This window comes from Grus americana, chromosome 14 (assembly GCF_028858705.1).
Source record: "Grus americana isolate bGruAme1 chromosome 14, bGruAme1.mat, whole genome shotgun sequence".
In the NCBI taxonomy this organism is placed as follows: domain Eukaryota; kingdom Metazoa; phylum Chordata; class Aves; order Gruiformes; family Gruidae; genus Grus; species Grus americana.
The window spans coordinates 19,366,423-19,385,339 of NC_072865.1; the positions used below are offsets into that span (position 1 = coordinate 19,366,423).

Sequence of the window (18,917 nt, forward strand, 5' to 3'; positions counted from 1 at the left end):
GCCCCGGGACCCCTTGCAGACCGGCCTGTGAGGGATTATTTTTCCATAGAAGTGTCTTTCTGGCAACTTTGCACCTGCAAAAGACATTAAATGATCAGCAGGCATTTAAATATTCATCCTCGTTTTGTCCATGCCTTTTATTAAAATTAATATAATCCAAAGAAGCTCTTAAATAGTCTGTGGCTTAATTTATTCGTTAAGGAAGTCAAGCAATAAACAGTCTGTGTTTTGGCCTGACGCCGATGCTTTTTCTTTTTACTGTTCCAGCTTGCAGGGATGTCTGTCTCTTGCTTTAAATACTGAAACTCTGTGTGCTCCTTGCTGCAGCTCTTGTACCTTGGCTGCCTGCTCACTGACTTGTCAAATCACTAATGAACCTGCGCTTCTCTCTTAGGGCCGCATTCTGCCCTCAGCTGAACTTGTTCAGGCTGAGTTGCTTCAGAGGTATTTCACAAGCGTTTTTTTTGTCCAGGTTGCTTACAGAAGTCTCGCAACATTGCACCCGGCTCTGTTAATTTTATGTAAATTAAGCGTAACGCTTCCAGCAGCAATCCTTTCAACCAGTTTATACATATCCTCTATCAGTCAACTCTATGTGCTTCTCGGCTCTACAAACTCTTGCAAAATGGCTCTTTTACTACCTGCGTAGGGAATAAAAGCCACTTCAGTGGCACGGATTGGCAGTGTAGCATGATTAAGTCAATGGTAAGTAACGCTGGAAACTATTTTAAGTGACAGAGCAGAAATGTTTCCAAGTTGGTTTCATACCAAGCAGCCCAAATGCTGATGTTGGGTGGCACCGTCAAAGCGTTGGTACTGGTAGATTAAAGAGGTCTCTAAGATTTTGGAAGACCTTTTGGGTGGGTTTCCCCCAGTGAGGATCCCAACCTCTTTAGGCATCTTCAGAGATCTCTTAGGGGTTTATACTCATTTTGAGCTTCTCGGACTTGATAAATGGGGGAAAATATCTCCGTATAAAAAAGAAAATATATATTCTAAAAGTAAATTACAGAGGTCTTGGCTTTATTTTTTTGTTTTCTTAAGAAGCAATGAGTACTCTGTCGCTGGAACGCTTTCTGCATAAATCACCGCATATGTTACATGTCTTAAATTTGAATGGAGGACTAACAGTTTAATATTCTCTGATGGTATGTGTGTGGTTGTAGGAAAACACTATGTAGGAAGCTAGAAACGTGCAACAAGTGCCCCAGTCTATTAGAGCATTGAGTGGATGAGGTGTGGTGCTGGGGAGGGTGCCTCATCGTCCCACACACGTGGAATGACAGGGAGTGGCTTGCAAATATTTGGAGTAAGGGCTTTGGCAGTCCGGGGGAGGAATATGGAAAGAAACACGTTAGGGGAGAATGCAGCTGAACGTGGCTTTTCTGTTGGTAAAATCGAGTACAAATGGGGGCAAGAAGTGTGGATGCCAGTAGGTGAATGGACCGATGGGTTTTTTTGACACTTGGTTGGGAAGGTCAGCTGTTTGCTGGTCATAGCAAGCTTAAAAATTAATGCTTTACAGCGTCTCACTGGAGGTTTTATAGACCAGGTCACAAACTGAGAAATTGCAATGCTGATGGCTGCAACAGAAAAGAAGATATTACTGTCTAAATCCTCCTTCTTTTACCACCAGAGAATCATATTTTAGAAGATGTAAACAAATGTGTCATTGCTCTCCAAGAAAAAGATGTTGATGGTTTAGACCGCACAGCTGGTGCAATTCGAGGACGTGCTGCTAGAGTCATTCATGTTGTCACTTCTGAAATGGATAACTACGAACCTGGAGTCTACACGGAGAAGGTGTTGGAAGCAACAAAGTTACTGTCCAACACAGGTAAGAGTCGGTTACTCCCAAGATCCCTGAATTCATCTTGCTTATGAGCGCACGGGCAACCGGATACTAATGTACCTGTGAAATCTGTTGAAGACTCCATTTCCATACTATAATGAAAATTAGTGGGAGTTATTTGCAGAGCTCTTGCAAAATGAGAAATGTAATTTTGCTGTGTTGACTGGCTTAAAACTCAGCAGTGCACAAGGTCTCCGTGACCGTGCTTGCTGTCATTGACTGAGCTGCAGAACGCTAAAACACTGGGGAACAAGTCCCAAACAGCGAGTCGGGGCTTGAAAGTTATGCTGATCATCTTGCAGTATGGTACCGGGCTCTGTCAGTGTTCAGGATCCAGACAGAAGATTTCTGCCGCCTTGGCCGAGTAGAATAAATTTTGGGTAGTCATTAAGGGTAAATTTTGTAAAATATCTTTACAAATGTTAAAGGAACACCCAAACCAATAAATTAGGGTGTTTTCCTGTGAACTAGCCAGTAACATCCATATAGGGTAAGGAATGACTCTCATGGCTTCAGTGAGTGCTGTGCCAACTAGTAGTTGTTGGTTTTGCTTTAATTACAACTTTGATGAAGAATCAAGGGTGCCACTGAAGAAGCGAACAGACTGTAAATGGTTCTGTGATGTTCTTCCTGGGGTGCAGTGAGTCACCGATGTATGGCAGTGCAACCTGCCCTCTTCCAGTGCCGCCTTAAACTTCAGCTTTGTGGTGGTAATATTGGGGGGTTTCCCCCCCAAAAATATGTACATCTGTAGGGAATATTAAATGCTTAAGATTTTATCCCATAATTTCTAGCTGCTTCCCCAGGTGTTTTCTCCTTGTCCATGAGAAGGGCGTGATAAACTTTTCACTGTCTAAGGGGAAAAAAACAAATAGCAGAAGAGTAAACAGAAATTCAAGTGGACGTAAGACTGGAGCTACAGTATTGGTGTCCTTCTATAACAAAGGTTTTGAATTTCAGGGGAGGCACTGCAGTTTCCAGTGATAGTTAACAACGAAGCACATGTGTCTTTTACGGGAGTGTGTAGCAGAAGATGGCAGCGGGGGGGACACTGACTGTTATTTTGTGTTCTTAATTCAGTTATGCCGCGGTTTACTGAGCAAGTAGAAGCTGCTGTGGAAGCACTGAGTTCAGACCCTGCTCAGCCAATGGATGAAAACGAATTTATTGATGCTTCGCGACTGGTGTACGACGGAATAAGAGATATCAGGAAAGCCGTACTGATGATCCGGGTGAGTGTAACTTGAACAGCTCTCTGTTTTTCCACTCGCTTTCCCCCACCTTTATTGAACTGACATGCATCAGTTTCGTTGAGAGCAGACAGCGTAAGATTTTCGTTTAGCTCATATTAACATTCTGTGTCTTAAAAACTGCTAATCACTCTGTGGAATACTTCAGAAGTATGTTTTGATTCAAATTCATTAAACAGATCTGAGCATCGATGATAGCCAGAGTTGTGATGCTAAATACCCTTCACGCATCTTTTTGTAACATCGTGTTAATGCCTTGCTTGACGTGTTAAAATCAGTGACCTTTGGTTTAACAACAGCAAGTGGATTCTTAACTATGGGTACTTTTTGATGCTTTGAGAGCTTAGAAATAAAACCTGATGGCTCTTTATTGAGTAAATTTTGAGAATTAATTCTAGTTAGTCAAAAAGTGGTTTAGATGAGTTCAGTCTGCAGTTCCTAGAGCATGTAATTTGTTAATTGGCTCACCTCAGTAAAGAGGGACCAGGCTTTGTCTCTACTGTGCTTGCGTGTTTCAGGTGCAGCGAGTGTGACTTGGAAGTCCTAATTTCTGGCAGGTCAGGCAGCATTAGTCTGGAAGGAGGTGTGCGGGGAAGACGCAGAAGGGATTCTGCAGTTGATTGAAGGATTGCAGAAAAGAAGGTTCTGGTTGAGGCTGAGCTACAGGCATATTTCTTGAATCTTAGCGTGGTAAAAATGGGCAGGAGCCAGACACAGCAAAAAACAACTGTAAGGGGTTTATTCTTTTTTTTCTTTTTTCCTTGTACCCCTCTGACTCAAACGTAAATGCCTTGCGGAGAAACTGTATTCATCTTTCAGAATGGTAACCATGGCAGATGCATTTTGGTGATAAGTAAATTAGGGACATACAGCCCCAGAATATATGTGATTATAGTAACCGTTGCAATAGTATCTTCCATGTTTGCTGCTTAAAGCAAAGAATCAGATGGAAAACCAGCAGAAAAGCCGACAAGCACATATGTGCTCTCCATACAATTTTTTTTTCAAACTTAAGCTTAGGATTTACAGACAACCAATGGTAGATGAAGATATCAGTGCTTTCCTGCTATACAGGCCAACTAATTTGATTCACCCCCGACTAAAGTCCTTGTTGTTATTCAGGACATGAAAGCATGACTGCCAATTCCACGTCGTCAGTAATTAGCCGAGTTAGCGATGCCAGGAATCGTGACGTTTCCCCTTGTGCCGCGTCTCTGATGTCAGGGTGCCACGGCTTTATTGCAGCTGCCAGTAGCTAACGGCACCTCACTGGTGACACATCAGTGACCTATTAAAATGTTAGTATTTGTTGTCCAAAGGGCTGTAAGGTCTAGAATGCATTTAGGAGAAGAGAGCCATCCAAATGGAGATGCCAGGCCACCACTTCTCCGGGGCTTTGTCTCAAACCGGACCGCAGGAGTAACCACGCTCACAGGGGGATGCAGCTGAGCGCAGCGGGGCAAACAGGCTGATTCACTGGCAGCTTCGTCCAGCGGCACTTGTTCTTTCCAGGAACCAGAAGGAAAAGTCACTTACACACCTAACTTTTGTGTTTATGCAGTGTATTTTCAGAACTAAAATCTTATTATCTCTGTAGGTTATTGAAGTAAAGCTCTTTTCTTCCTGATCCCCAGGCAATCTCTCATCACCCCCAGAGGAGTTTTTGCCCTTGCTGACAGACCGAAAGGCAGAATTACACTTTGTATACTCCAGGTTGTTTGGGCATTAGGATGAGAAGGGGCCTTGAGAATCAGAAACAGTTTCTAAAGATACAGCAGAACTGTTTTCTTTATTTTTTTTTTAATTTTTTAAATATTGATACACTGAGCTACTTATTAGTGTATGTCCTTAGGCTGATTTTGGGGATATACTCTGTTCTTCAAGGCATGGAGAGGAGATGGTGGCTGAAATACCCTAGGTCTTGATTGCCAGCATAGTCACTGTTGCTTTTTGGCAACTATTTTGCATCTCCATCTCTGGATCACAAGATGTCTGTATTGGAAAACAAGTTTGTAAAATACAAATCATGGGAAAGAAATCTGAAGAACAGGGAGTTTATTTGCATCTTATCTGTTAATCGCAATTTATTGCATTTATCAGTTAAGTTCTTTGTTGATCCAGCTCTGCAAAATTGTCATGAAGTGCCACTCTAGGCAAAGATGTAGTATTTTGACAAACATGCTGTTTAAACTTGATAAGCTTTATAAAAAGTTTGCCAGCTATAGACTGGCAGTAGCAAAAATAAATCCTAGGCAAGCAGGAACTAGGTCAGATGTGTTTAGCCTACAGCATAAAAGCTGGCCCTTACCAGCTCAAAATTTTCTGCTTTTCCTGGGGGATAAGAATAAATTTCGATATATTTTATCTGTTGTTAATTTCGTCGATGCTTTGATTCATAATTGTGCTAAAGACGACGTCTGTGGTTTTGAACCAGGCCTTAAAGCTGTATGTAATTTTAGCTTCAGAATCTCAAGCGAAGCTTTTACATTTAACCAAGTTGCAAAAATACTGTTCGTTTTGCAAAAAACTTTTTTTCTGTCTTTCAAATGCTGAGTGCATTAGTGTCCTGACAAATCTCAGATGTTTAGTTACTGGTATGTAATTTTGGGGATCCCTTTGGTGTTTAACCCGAGCAGTCAAGCATATATAATCGCACACGTTCACAAGCTGAGTACAATCCCTGTATTTACCTTTTTGTTGAAAACATGGAATAATTTTTACCTTCACTTATTTCCATTCTCTCTGCTTGAAAAACAATATTATTGTTGATATTTAGAGCCATGAAATCTACTGTTTGACTCTGACTGAATTACTCTTTTCTCAGACTCCTGAAGAGTTGGATGATTCTGACTTTGAGACTGAGGATTTTGATGTCCGAAGCAGAACAAGTATTCAGACCGAAGATGATCAGCTTATTGCTGGACAAAGTGCGAGGGTAAGGAAGAAATCTGAGCATTATAAAACTATGACCTGCCTTCAAGAAACAGTTCAACATGCTTTGAAAATCCAGGTTAAATTTTTTGGGGGTGGTGGTGAAAATGTTGGATCAGAAAACTGGCATCCTTTTGTTTCCAGTTTCCTTCTGAAAAAGAGGTTAAGTGGAATGCAGCATGTGTTGGTCTGATGGGTGTCAGAAACATCTGTGTTTTATTTTGGATGTTCTGAAAGATCAAAATCCATTTAATACTGATGAACGTCTTTATACTTTGACACTGCAGACGTCATAGACACTGCCACTTAATTAGGTGAGCGCCTGCAGGGAGATATGGGGCAAATCATTCCCTTGGACCAACGTTATTTTCAACAGGCAAATACTAAGTTTGTGGGCAAGAAATAGGTAACTCTGCAGTTCAGGCATTTTTACAAAATGCCTTTTCACGCACGTGTTGATGTGTATTTGGCCACTGAGCATTTAATCAAGGCAATGTTGAGAGGAGCTCAAAAATGAAATCATTTAAACTAACTGCATTTCCTATGACTGTTAAAAATGAAAGCATTGCTAGGCAATATATAATCATTAATAGGTGAAAACTTAAAATCAGTACATTGAAGGAAAAACAGGCCTCACCTATTGTTTTTATTTGACATGTCCCCTTCTGGATCAATAACAATTTACACTCTTGGGAAAGTGCCACGAAAGATTTTTTTGTGAAGGTTCTTCTAGCCTGCAACCAGGCAAGAAGTAGCTAGGCCTTATTTATCAAACTTCTGCCACATTGGCTTTGGAATTATACTAACTGAGAGTAGTTTTTATGTTCTCCTTCCTTGCACAGGCACTCTCTATTCCTGTATCCCCCTCTCCCCTTTTATTTAAATGCAGACATTTCTAATTTACCTTTTAGCATGGCTGCTGCCAGAGGCTTATTTTGTACTGAAGACTCCTTTTCACCTGCTCCTGGAGGCATGAGTGCTCCTAGTATTTATGAAGGCAAGGGCATTGAGTCTCATACAGGCTGTAAACCTACTCTAATAGATTTTATTCAGGGGTAGGCACATACTCTTTATTTTTGCTTACTCTTTTCCTCAGTATGCATGTTTCAAAACAGTACCTCTAGCTTTTTGCAGGAGAGAGACTCGTAATATTTCTTCCGTGCGTTGCAACACCGAAAGATAGCCAAGTGGAACATCCTTTTAAAACGCTTTAAAATTTGTAGAAAAGGCGAGTCCCTCCTCTTCATGCAGTTTTTCTTTGGTGGATGGTAATATCTGGCCAACTTGTTCAGAGTAACAATTTCCTCATGCAAATGCCCGTGTTTCAGATGTCAGCCTGTCTTTCTGGGCACTCTTTCTTAAGAAAGAGCAGAAGCTTTGGTTCAAAACAGAAGGAAATGGTTCTGTAGAGACTCCAGGTGGAGGAGTGCTCTTCAAGTTTTATCCCCCATCTACATGACTTAAATTGGTTATTAGTGAAATGTTCCAAAAAGCCTTCCACAAGTGGTGGCATGAGGCGATGTAAGAAAGCTCTCTCTTTCAGGCTATCATGGCTCAGCTCCCTCAAGAACAAAAAGCTAAGATTGCTGAGCAAGTCGCAAGCTTCCAGGAGGAAAAGAGTAAATTGGATGCTGAAGTATCAAAATGGGATGACAGCGGTAATGATATAATTGTTCTGGCAAAACAAATGTGTATGATTATGATGGAAATGACAGACTTCACCAGGTGAGTCTTTTTAATTTGTGCACACAACACCTTCTCTCAGAACTGGCTGGGATGCTGATCTTTCAATGAACTATTTTGCAAGTACTCTTAAGAGAGTCTGTCTTCTTATAATTTCCTTTAAATGTTACCCTATTAAAGCCTGCTTATTAACTTGGGAGATGCATTACTATGCAGTGACTGGGTGGTAATAACTGTTTAAATTATCTATAGATACACAGCAGTTATTGCCTGTCTTTCTTTCTTAAGGGTGATTTTTGTCCCAAGGAAAAAAAAAAAAATATATATATATATATATGCACACACTTGCTCAGTTCCTTACAACATTAAATTCTATGGGTTTCTTGATATTGCTATACTGCAGAAATAGTTCCTAGTACAGTTATTTGCAAAAGAAAGAGAGGGGTTTTGATGCTTTTCGAAATTCATTTACCAGATTTTATACAACACTATTTTTTACACTTGATGTTGCATTCCATGAAAATTGCAAATCTGTCTTCTAAAATGTTATCTCTTATCATCATTAGGTTGCTTAAAACAGTAAAATTTAAGATGGTTTTATTCCTAGATTTAATCTAAATATGGTGAGGGTTTTAAAGAGGGAAACTGTCTTGAAAATGAAGGTGCTGTAATGGTTACACCTGCCTATTTCTGTGCAACCTTATTCATGTAGTTTGGGTGAGGAATCACTTCCAGTTCTGTATGGAACAGGATGAGTAAAGCAATATGTAGTTCGCTCTTCCAGTTTTCTGGTGCTAAAAGGTAGATTCTGTTCTGCAGAGGTAAAGGTCCACTGAAAAATACGTCAGATGTGATTAGTGCAGCCAAGAAGATTGCAGAGGCTGGGTCAAGGATGGACAAGCTGGGACGGACTATTGCTGACCACGTAAGTCACAATTCATTTTCATAAGCCTCCAGCACAAATGAGCAATAGGAGATCTTTTAGTACTGCAGAGCTGATGAACAGAAGAAAATGTGTTTAGTTTTGAGGTTTTGGGGGGTTTTAAATTGATTGTCCAGATTTGCTGCTGGAAAATTCTAGCCTTTTCTTTCTCGCTGCTCTCCTGCCACCCTAAACAGTGTAGGCAGCTAAATATGTCCAGCAGTAACTCCAGCAGCTCCTTGGCTTAAATCAAGCACCTACCTGTTTAAGGTAGCGATATGCCAACACTGCTTCATGTCACACGGTATCTAGGCCAGTTTCTCTAACTGAACAGGACTGAAACTGAATTCATGTCACTTCCGTCATGCTCAGAATGTGCCCAGTACTTTCCAAAGCAATGACGAGACTGCACAGGCAAAGCCATAATTATTGCATGTGGCTTATTGCATAACTTCTAATATTATTTTTGAGGCAGCTTTTTAATATTAACAATTTTCAGATGCCCATAGACTGAACGATGAGATTGTCAGAACTCTGGTAATTTTTTTGTTGTTTAGTCAGAGTTGATCAGGACTTTGAGCAAGGCACGTAGCGACCCGAGCATTTTCGATGCTGTCCCAGACTGTTGTGCGTGTTGTTGAGCTATATGTACAAAGATATTTGAAAAGGATTCTATAGGATTGAATGAGCATGGGCCAGCTTGGGGTTTTATGCAATGCATCTGCCTGTCCTGAGCCACTTCAGAAACTGGGTTGGGCCAAACAAAAGCACCTTTGGTCTCGGTCCACGCCCAAATTGCAGAGAAACGTCAGCATTAGTAATAATATTCTGCCTTCAAGAGACCCTGAAATGCAGGTAGGTTAAGTCTGAGATCATGGACTAAACTTTATTTTGTACAGCTGTCGCTCGCTTTGCAGTCCTCCTCTGAATTTAAATTCGTAATGCAAGGTTTTAAATAAAACCATGTCACTTTGGAAGTAAATCTTTGTAATGCAGATCTCTCTTTAAATGTTGCATCCAGAGGATGTTGTCTTCACCCTAATTTATTAATGATGCAGTGAGAAATGTTCAATGGGGAGCTAAAGTTGAAAAGTGCTTTTTAAAACGAGTCTCCTTGCTGTAGCGTTTTGACAACCATATTTCTGGAAGGAGCAGGTATGCTGCTGCTGTAGGTAAATGAAGCAAGGAGCCGTTTGTGTTATAGATCTCGGGGGATCTTGGGCTGAAGGTTTACAATGCTTTTTTTTCCTTTAATTCGCATGTTTTATGCAAACTTGGGATACAATTTTCTGTGCTGAGCCATTTCAAAATATAGAAGAAAACTAAATGGCTCCTTTTAGTAGAAGTAAGGTCCTTAAAAATGTAAAAGATTAAGCACATGTTTGAAGATAAATATGAGCAGGACTGTACAGTTAGTCATTTTGACAAGAATATAGCTTTTTTTTCCGACTCTGTACTCTACTAATACTTTCAGCTTGCATATTTCATTAGATATGCTTACATACTCTGTAGAAACTTGTAGTGATCTGTTAATGTAGAACTATCTGACAGTTACAGAGGACGTACAATGCAACCGTTTCAGCGGAGCACTAATGCCTTCCCATGCCTAATACGGGCTTTTAACAAATGGATGGGTTTTTATGTCCTGTTCACCATGTGACACCGGGTGAATCATGACCCCTCGTGCTAGTGTGTCAGGAACTCCTAACTCCTGCCGTCAGGCAGTTTTACAGCACATTTCCTTTGAAACCATAAAAGCTATTATCCAAGGTATTTCACGTCTGTTGAAAAGTGTCTAGCCATCAGCCGGCAGATTTTCCCAAAGGTGTTCCATCTTTCACTCAAAGCAGCAGTCTGCTTGTTTTGAATGGGGGAATATGAAGAAGTTATGAGTACTACACAAATGAAAATGATTTGCAGCAAGACAATGATTCTCCGTGTTATTTTTATTCAGTGCTGAATTACTTACAAAGAAACAGAAGAAATTCTGTTGCTTTTTCTCATCGATGGTGGTGGGAGGTTGTATCAGTATCGGATCATTAAATTGAAAGGAGCTGGGGGGAAGCGTAGGGATTGTCCCACTTCCCAGAAAAACACTCCAGCAGGGTTTTGCTGTGGAGACTGGTCCGTGCCTGCGGATGCTGGTCCGGAGAGGTGCTCCGCGCGCAGGCTGACGGCTGACCTGGGTGACAGCTGCTGGCACACATTGCCACGTGCCTCTCCTGCCACGGTAACTGCCTCCCCTAAATGCCTGCTTTCAGCCTCTCTAACCAAACGGTGCCAAGCCCAGCTGTTACAGAGGGCTGGCGGGGGCATTTTATTGTGAATTGTTGTTACCCTAAGCTGGGGATACAGTGGGAGGAAGAAAAGTCTCTGCGGTTGCTGGCTTACACCTACCAGACACGTGGGGATGGGGGTTGTGTGCTTGTCTTAATCAGCACACACTGTGGGAGGGCTTTTCTGTCTTCTCTTCCCCTTTTCTTTTCGCAAAGGGAGAAAAAAAAAAGTGATTCTGCTTCTCTGCAGGCTCAGCTGTGGTGGTAGGAAGCGAATGTGCCTGCGTGTTTGCTCTGTCCGGCATGGATCCTGGATTTGACCTGGAGCAGCCGGCTTAGCTTTTGCCAGCAACCACCACTGAGTCTGTGGCAGCATCTCATCTTGGGGGTTTGGGGAGGTGGGGGGTCCCCCAACACACATCTGTTTCTGTCTACGATGCGGCTATCTGCTGTGACCATGCTGTGGGCATCCTCCCAAGCTAGCTCTGCACACGGGTTTCTTTGTGTCTGTGGCTGTTGCAGGTTAATACAATAATGTAATCTTTCATAATCAGTGTTGAAATTGTTGCCTTTTGGGTTTTTTGGGTTTTATCTGAATGTTCCTGCGTAGGAAAGGACAGGGCTCATGCAGGCAGCCGCAGTGCCTTTTCTTGATGTTCTTTTTTATCTTGTGTTACATCTCTATTCAAACATCATCTGTCTTTGAACTGAATTTGCTATTCTGCTCGTAGAAATAGCACACACAGTATAGGATGTGGTTTTCCAGCTCACGTCATATTGATATATACAACCAAATAATATTTCCTATTCCACTGCTTCCCCCACTGATGTTTTGCTGCCTCCTTCAGCCATTGGTAAACATGCGGCAGCCTCTTTCCTTGAGAGTGTCTTTCCTTAAATGGTTTCCATAAACTCACAACCCATAAAGTACCTTGAATTGTTTAGCGGTCCTTCTGACGTGCCGTATTGTGCATTTGTCAACATTCAATTCAATCTGCCGCCGTGCTGCTCGTTCACTTTGTTAGATGAGCTGTTTGGGAGATGGAGAGTATTTTCCAAAATGGTAATTTCAGCTTTTCATTAGCTCTTTGGCCGACGCTATTTGTGGACTTTCTTTAAAACATCTTGTACTGCTGACTAATATTGATTAGCTTAAAAAATTAACCTGCAAGCTTTGCTGCTTTGTTATTCACGGTTTTCACTTCGCCGATGGAAGCAACGTACCTATGTAAGAGTTGCAGGATACTTCGGGTGTTTTCATGAGCTTTCCTTGGGAACATGAAGGTGATTTCTGTTAGTTTATGGACGCACAGGGTCAAATGCCGGTAAAGCCATCCAGATCTCTGTAGCCTGCGTTACACAGCCTGATCTGCTTGTCCCAGCTTGCCAGAAATCCTGTTGTAGCGCATTGCGTGCTGCCCTGGATCCCAGCTCAGCAGCCTGCCCTACAGAGGCACCTCTATGTGCAGCGTATGGTACAGCTGTGTTCTCTCTGCTGTGCTGAAACACCACATCGCCTTCAAAACTTCACTTCTTCTGGCGCTGGAAAAAACAAACGGCTTCATTAGCTGCGCTCACCTTCCTCTCAGACTGAAGTGGCTGTTGTGGCAGATCAGTAACTGTTGTGGGAAGCAAATGCTCCGCGTGCATGTTGCTTGTGCAACATGATGATCTGTTCTGGTGCGGTCTCCTTTTGTGCCTTTTGTGTTCAGGGAGACTTTGGTTCCTGCTTCCATCTTGTACGGCTCGAGCTGTAGCTAAGGAGAGACGGTCTGCAATGGGAATTAGGGCTCAGACCCCACTGCACACACCCAGGAAGGGATTTTTACCTGGCTCTGGAAGGAGAGGAGAGGCTGTCTGGCCGTAAGCAATAAACCTGAGCTTGAGTGAAGCATTAAGTAGTAAATTGGTGCCACGTTGAAGGTTACTCCTCCAAGCATACCATGTCCATTATGAATCTACATTTGACGGTCCGTTGTACAGGATCAGGGTAGTAGATGAAATGGGGTTTTGCTGTGAACAGGGGTGAGTGGAGAAGAGCTCTCGCAGCCTGCGCAGATCTGTGAATCTCAGCAGGGTCTGGTTGGTGAGAAGAGCAAGCAGGTGCTGGGTGAAGAGAAGCAAATGCTGCTCAGGGCAACGCTCTTCTCTCCTTGTCACATCTACCACTGGTAAATCACTGCGGCTGCTCGTGGTTTCTGTGGGGATTTTGGTGCTTGTCTGGAGGCAGCCGGTGCCCGCCTTCTCCGGGATGAGCAGCTGCCTGGAGGGGAGAAGTGGAGGGCGGTGTGCCCTGCTTGCCGTCAAGCTCAGCTGTGGGGCCCGGGAAAAGCATTTGGATGTTGCCTGTGAGCGTGTGCATGTAGGGGGTGCTGGAAAGCCTGAGTTCAGTGACCGGGAACTGCGTGCCTCGACCCTGGATGCTGGAGATTGATGAGTTTCTGTGCAGTTATGTAGGAAGGATGGAGATCGCTGCAGGGTCTGCCTTTAGTCCTGTCCCTGGTTAATGCCAGTTCAATTCCTAATCTGCTGGTGCGGTGCTAGAGGTGAAATAAAGCTGGATTGCCTGCCTTAGAGCAGAAAACTTAAGAATCGTTGTGAGTCTCGTACTGGTTTTGTCCAGGAGACCTGTGAATGCTCGGTGGGAAGATGAGAAGAGGATGTGCAAAGCGGCCGTTTCAGAGGAGGAAATGGCACGGGAGCTTGCAGTGCAGTACAACTACTCGTACTTGCTCTGGGATTCAGATCGGGGTTTAAGCAACGGTGTTTTTGACACAATGTGATGTAAAACATGTGGACGTCGAAGCTATAAGCATTCTGTAGATGCACGTAACACCCAACTCTAAACTTCCTGCCTTGGTCAGAAATGTACGTGCTGTCGGCATGGGCTCCTCACCAGGAGGCACCAGAACGTGACCTGTTGGACCCTAACGTCCCCTGCGTCCCTATCGCAATAGCCTCTGCCATCACCAGTATATCCAGACTGGTTTAAAAATCTGCTGTCTTGGGTGCTGCTTGCAGCGCAGGCAGTGATGGGGTGCAGGCGGCCGTAGGTGCCCCGCTAGCGCTTCGTGTGCAGGGCAGGAGCGTGGCACGCGTGCCCTTGGGTTTGTTCAGCAGCAGCAGCACTGGAGCCTGGTGGGCAAAGGGTTTGTGGAGTTCAGTGCGTGCCAGCTGCTTTACTCACTAGTCCTCACACAGCCAGCGCGTGCCAGTAGATCTGAGATGGCCCGTTATTCTTTGGGACCATGCTCGCTGCCGTTTTTAAAGCTACTGCAGGACTGGCGTGGGTAGTAAAAGGCTTCCCGTAGCCTTTTTGTCTTATGCTTGCAGATCCCGTTTTGGACTGTGGCTGCCCCTCAGCAGGGCTGCTCTTGTTTTGAAATCCAGCGTGAGACTGGCTCATTAATCATCTCGCCACTCGGCTCTGCAAAGCAAGGGATGGCCCTGCGTTTCTGCCCGAGAAAACAGCTTTCTGAACTGTGCTGCAGTCTCCGTTACCTACGTAGTCTTTCAATTGCAAAGCTGAAAAAGTTACTTTTATCTTACGGATGAGTGCTCCAGCAAGCACTTTAAAAATTTTATTTCATGCCTGGTGAGGAATCTAGTTTCCACACTGCTAAGAAATGGGAGCAGAAGTCAGGAAAAGATCTACTTTGCTGGATGTAATTGAGTAACTGTTGGGTTTATCGTTTCCTAGCTTAAAATACTTAAGATAGGAAATTGAGGCTGGATTTGGTAATATCTGCTAGTTGCAACTTGAGATCTTGGATGTCAAATCACTGCTGCTGTGTCTGGTGCACAGGAAACACCTTTCGTAGTTAACAAACCTGCTCTGGAAAGATTAGGTAGCCCTCCTGCTCCTCCTCCTCCCCCCAGGGAGCTCAAGGGCAGCCGTGCAGCTGAACTGGCAGTTTTGTCCAGCGGCTGCGCCTGTGTTATCTGATAGCCCGTGTTTATCGCATCTGGTTTTTTATATGTATTTAGCGATGCCCGTCTATTGCTCAGTTGTCTTTTGAAAACCAGAGCTCAACAGAAAGGTGAATGATCTCTGGAGCACATTCGCTGTTACAGAACGGAGTTGTCTTTTTTTCTCCCTAAATTTCTGTTCCAGTTGTCGTGATTGCAAACTTCACCTTTGTTTTTCCAGTGTCCCGATTCTGCGTGCAAGCAGGACCTCCTGGCCTACCTGCAGCGCATCGCACTCTATTGCCATCAGCTGAATATCTGTAGCAAAGTGAAGGCTGAAGTTCAGAACCTCGGAGGGGAGCTGGTTGTGTCCGGGGTATGTATGAACTATGACGTGTCCGGTTCATGCGGTTTCTTCTTCCAGGGGTAACAATTATTCCAAGCTAAGCTTTTATGCTAAACATTATAGAATATAGACAACAGATTTTGGAGCATTCAGCCAAAGTTTTAATGCCTGCAAAGTTTATAACACTGCCTGCGCTGCCTCATTGTTCTTGGAGAAAATACTGTTTGAAAGGGGGTAGAATACAGACTTCACTTTTCCTTACTCAGCCGTGTTTGTAGACAGATTCACCTTACCTTTGTGTAATCTCTGTGTTTTTCCAGACCGTTTTTCACTCTTAGTGAGGTTAAATCACTTTAATCAGCATAGCTAAACCTACCCCATGTCTCTGCACAGCCTTGGAACATGCTGGGGTCCTGCAATGCTCCAGAGATGTTAATATTTCAAAATTGCTGTGCCTGGAAGAGCGCAGGGATTTTTAGTGGCTGCTCTGTTTTATGACGGCTGAACGCTGCCGTAGGCCAGCCTGCTTCCTTATTCCAGCCATTACTTAGCAAGTCATTTTTTCACTGTAGTTCATGAAATGCTTCCTCCTAAGAGGAATCTGTATGACGGATATGTGGGGGGAGGGAAGTAGAGCTAAATTCTTCATTTCTTCCAGCGTATTCTTCCTTGCCCTAGGTGCGTACATTTGATCGCTGGTGCTTTGCCCATCCATGCCGTGACTGGGGTAGGAGGTTTGAAGAAGGGACAGAAATGGCTGATAGTCCAATATTGCTATCTGAATCCTTACAAGAAAACGGGAAAAAAACTTACCACCTTCTGCCATTTAGATATTTCAAATGCTTAAACTTATTAGCACATCTCTTTTTTCCCCGCAAACAAGCTGGGATTGTAGAATGCGTGCCTCGGGACGGCAGCAGCTGAGGGAGCTCTGCAGCAACCCGCTGCCGAAGCAGCGGTGGCCGTGGGCCGCACTTGCAGAAGTTTAGCACCTTGGTAGGGGAGACGGCTTCTCTGCTGCGCCTCCCGCTGCTGCCAGTCCCGCACGCTCGGATTTCCAGCACAGCGGAGCCGAGTGACGAGATGTAATGAAACATGTGTTGCTGCGCGGCTCTGTTGCATGCCTGATGTCCTATTAGCTGGAAGGCTGAAGGCATCATGCTGTCAAAGAAGTAGATGTGTCATTATGCAATAATAACGTACTCCAGGGTTTTAGTGCAGTTATTCAGTGTCTTCAGAATTTACATACCCTTCTGCCATAAATTAGTTATATGAACAGGCTGGCATCTGTGGTCTAATCTCCTGGTTTTATCTGTTCTCCACAAGTCTGTCCACTGGGGCTAAATATTGCCAGTAGTAGTGTTCAGCTTCTATCAGATTATCAGGGGAAGACCTCTGCCAGTCTGGGGACTTCACCTGTCTGAAAGTAAAATTCCCTTCAACGTTAACATCCTCCCCCATCTATATACCGCAGAAATTTTGTGAAAGCAGAGCTATAACCACGGCAGTAAGAGCTTGCACCCTAAGCGATCTGAAAATTCATTTAGAGAAGTACCTTCTTGCTTTCATTGCATTTAATATGATTCTTCCTGCTGTGAAGATTCATGGAAATAGTCAAATGCAATGAAAGTGTTTTCCAGCATGACGAGTGGGGCGAGGAACGCAGACGACACTGGTTTGCTGGAGGGCGCAGATCAGTTCTGCTGCTGTGGTACTCAAAACACGGCGTGATGGAAAGGAAGGCACCACCACCGTAAGAAAAGCAACCAACCTCCCGCTCAATTTATTTTGCCGTGAGATGAGCAATGGCTTCAAGGCCTTTCCCCAAACCTTCCTTAGATGTCTGCAACGCTGGAATTTAATGTGTAGAGGCAGCTGAGCTCTAGTGTAAGCTGAGCAGAGGTGCAGAAACCCTGCCCAGGGCCGAAACCCTGCCCAGACCGTGGGGCGTTCGCAGCCGGAGGTGCCACCCTGAGCAGAGCACTGGCACCTGCACCCCAACCGAGGTCGCCCCGCTGCTCCTCCCCTCTCTCTTCCCCCCTGCCCCATTTTCGGCTCTTCATCTCTGCCACGCGCTAAAGCTTCGGCAAATGGTTTGTCTTTCCCCCTCATTTTAATGCTCTTGTAAGTCGGGAAGCACCTGGGAAAGGGCTCCGGGCCTGGCTGAAGATGCAGTTGCGTTCCTTCCTTTCCCATACAACTTAATATTCTAGCGTGATTTAAATATTTATTATCAATGATTAAGATATTACTACAGCTTTATTAATTTCATTAGAGAATAAGCTACTGTTAAAGCTTAGTCACAAAAGCAAACAGCAGCATACAAATCCTTTTGATTGCCATTAATATGGAGAAGACACAGATCGTGGGCAAACCTTGCGCTTTTTTTAACCGCTTAGTGTCACCGCCTTGAGTTTGGAACCTCAGACTTCAAAAGAAACCTCAGAAAAATCAGGTTTCGAGTGCTTTTACACCCCAGGACCATCGTGTTTTCTGGAATACTGTATTTGTGGGGGGTTTACGGCGCGTAACGCTCGTGTGTTACCGTTTGCAGGTGGACAGTGCCATGTCTCTTATCCAAGCAGCCAAGAACTTGATGAACGCGGTGGTGCAAACCGTGAAGGCTTCCTACGTGGCATCGACCAAGTACCAGAAGTCCCAGGGCATGGCTTCGCTCAATCTTCCTGCCGTCTCTTGGAAGATGAAGGCTCCGGAGAAGAAACCCCTGGTCAAGAGGGAGAAACAAGACGAAACCCAAACTAAAATCAAGAGAGCGTCCCAGAAGAAACACGTGAACCCGGTGCAGGCTCTCAGTGAATTCAAAGCGATGGAGAGTATTTAAAGAGAGGTCTCTGTCTTGATTAATTTTTTTTCTCTAGCCCACTACTGCTACTTCCAGAACTCTACTTTTAATATCCTAAGGATTTTTTCAGAAGTTTACTATTCCTCAAAATGTATTTACTTAATATAATTTTGATAACTTTGTTTAGATTACGTGGGGAAATACTCAGATTTATAAGTCCTATCAGTATAGCTTCGGCCTGCGGAAGTGTGTTAATTTAGATTGCTTTTAGATGTCAGGGGTGTATTTCTAGCGGAAAATTATTTTGTATAATCTTGCTTTAAATAAAATATTCTATAACCAAAGAGGATTTTACAGTAACACTAGCGGTTAACACTAATAGATGAATCATGCTACTCTGAGACTGCAGTTTTTCATTGTGATCAAGAGGGGAAAATTAGATCTTTTCACTCTAAAAAAAAAAATTAATTAAAGTATTGTATGTATTAGTGTATTCCTGCTGTTGGGGTGGAGAGGGAACAAGCTTTGTACGCTCCGAGGAGTACGAAAATACAGCAAGCGCTACCTGTGCTGCTGCAAGAGTGGGACCACAACTGGAAAACATCTGGACAATCTATAGACCCTGGGCCGGGCTTTGCTGGGGGGTCGCGGCGGCTCGGTGGTGCCCGGTTACGTGATGCGCCTTTTCCGGGGCTGCCGTAGAGCCGTTTGCCCGTTTCCAGGGGTTCCCGGCGAACGGGGCACCCCGGGGTTCCGCTGCGACGGCCTTCCGGAGGGGTTCTCACACGCGTCTCTGCTGGGGGAGCACCCCGAGCAAATCCCGTAACACATACAATCACGGAGGCGGCTGATTACTTCTGTATGACACCGGACGGGAATTTCAATGCCTGGTTACAAATTACTAATGTATTTTGCTGCGGGACACTAATAAAGTTGCTTTTACCA

The 18,917-nt window shown here is 44.0% G+C and overlaps 1 protein-coding gene across 3 annotated transcripts in view; it reads left to right on the forward strand.

The window, feature by feature from the left end:
* Positions 1 to 18,917, forward strand: part of CTNNA1 (catenin alpha 1) — a 119,114-nt gene extending 100,197 nt beyond the window's left edge. For all 3 annotated transcript variants that reach the window (XM_054841419.1, XM_054841418.1, XM_054841420.1), the window contains 7 exons: positions 1,637 to 1,837; positions 2,933 to 3,084; positions 5,927 to 6,037; positions 7,577 to 7,758; positions 8,536 to 8,641; positions 15,065 to 15,199; positions 17,724 to 18,917. In XM_054841419.1, coding sequence (XP_054697394.1) covers positions 1,637 to 1,837; positions 2,933 to 3,084; positions 5,927 to 6,037; positions 7,577 to 7,758; positions 8,536 to 8,641; positions 15,065 to 15,199; positions 17,724 to 18,011 — 1,175 coding nt within the window. In that variant the 3' untranslated portion in view covers positions 18,012 to 18,917. The remainder of the gene's footprint in view (positions 1 to 1,636; positions 1,838 to 2,932; positions 3,085 to 5,926; positions 6,038 to 7,576; positions 7,759 to 8,535; positions 8,642 to 15,064; positions 15,200 to 17,723) is intronic.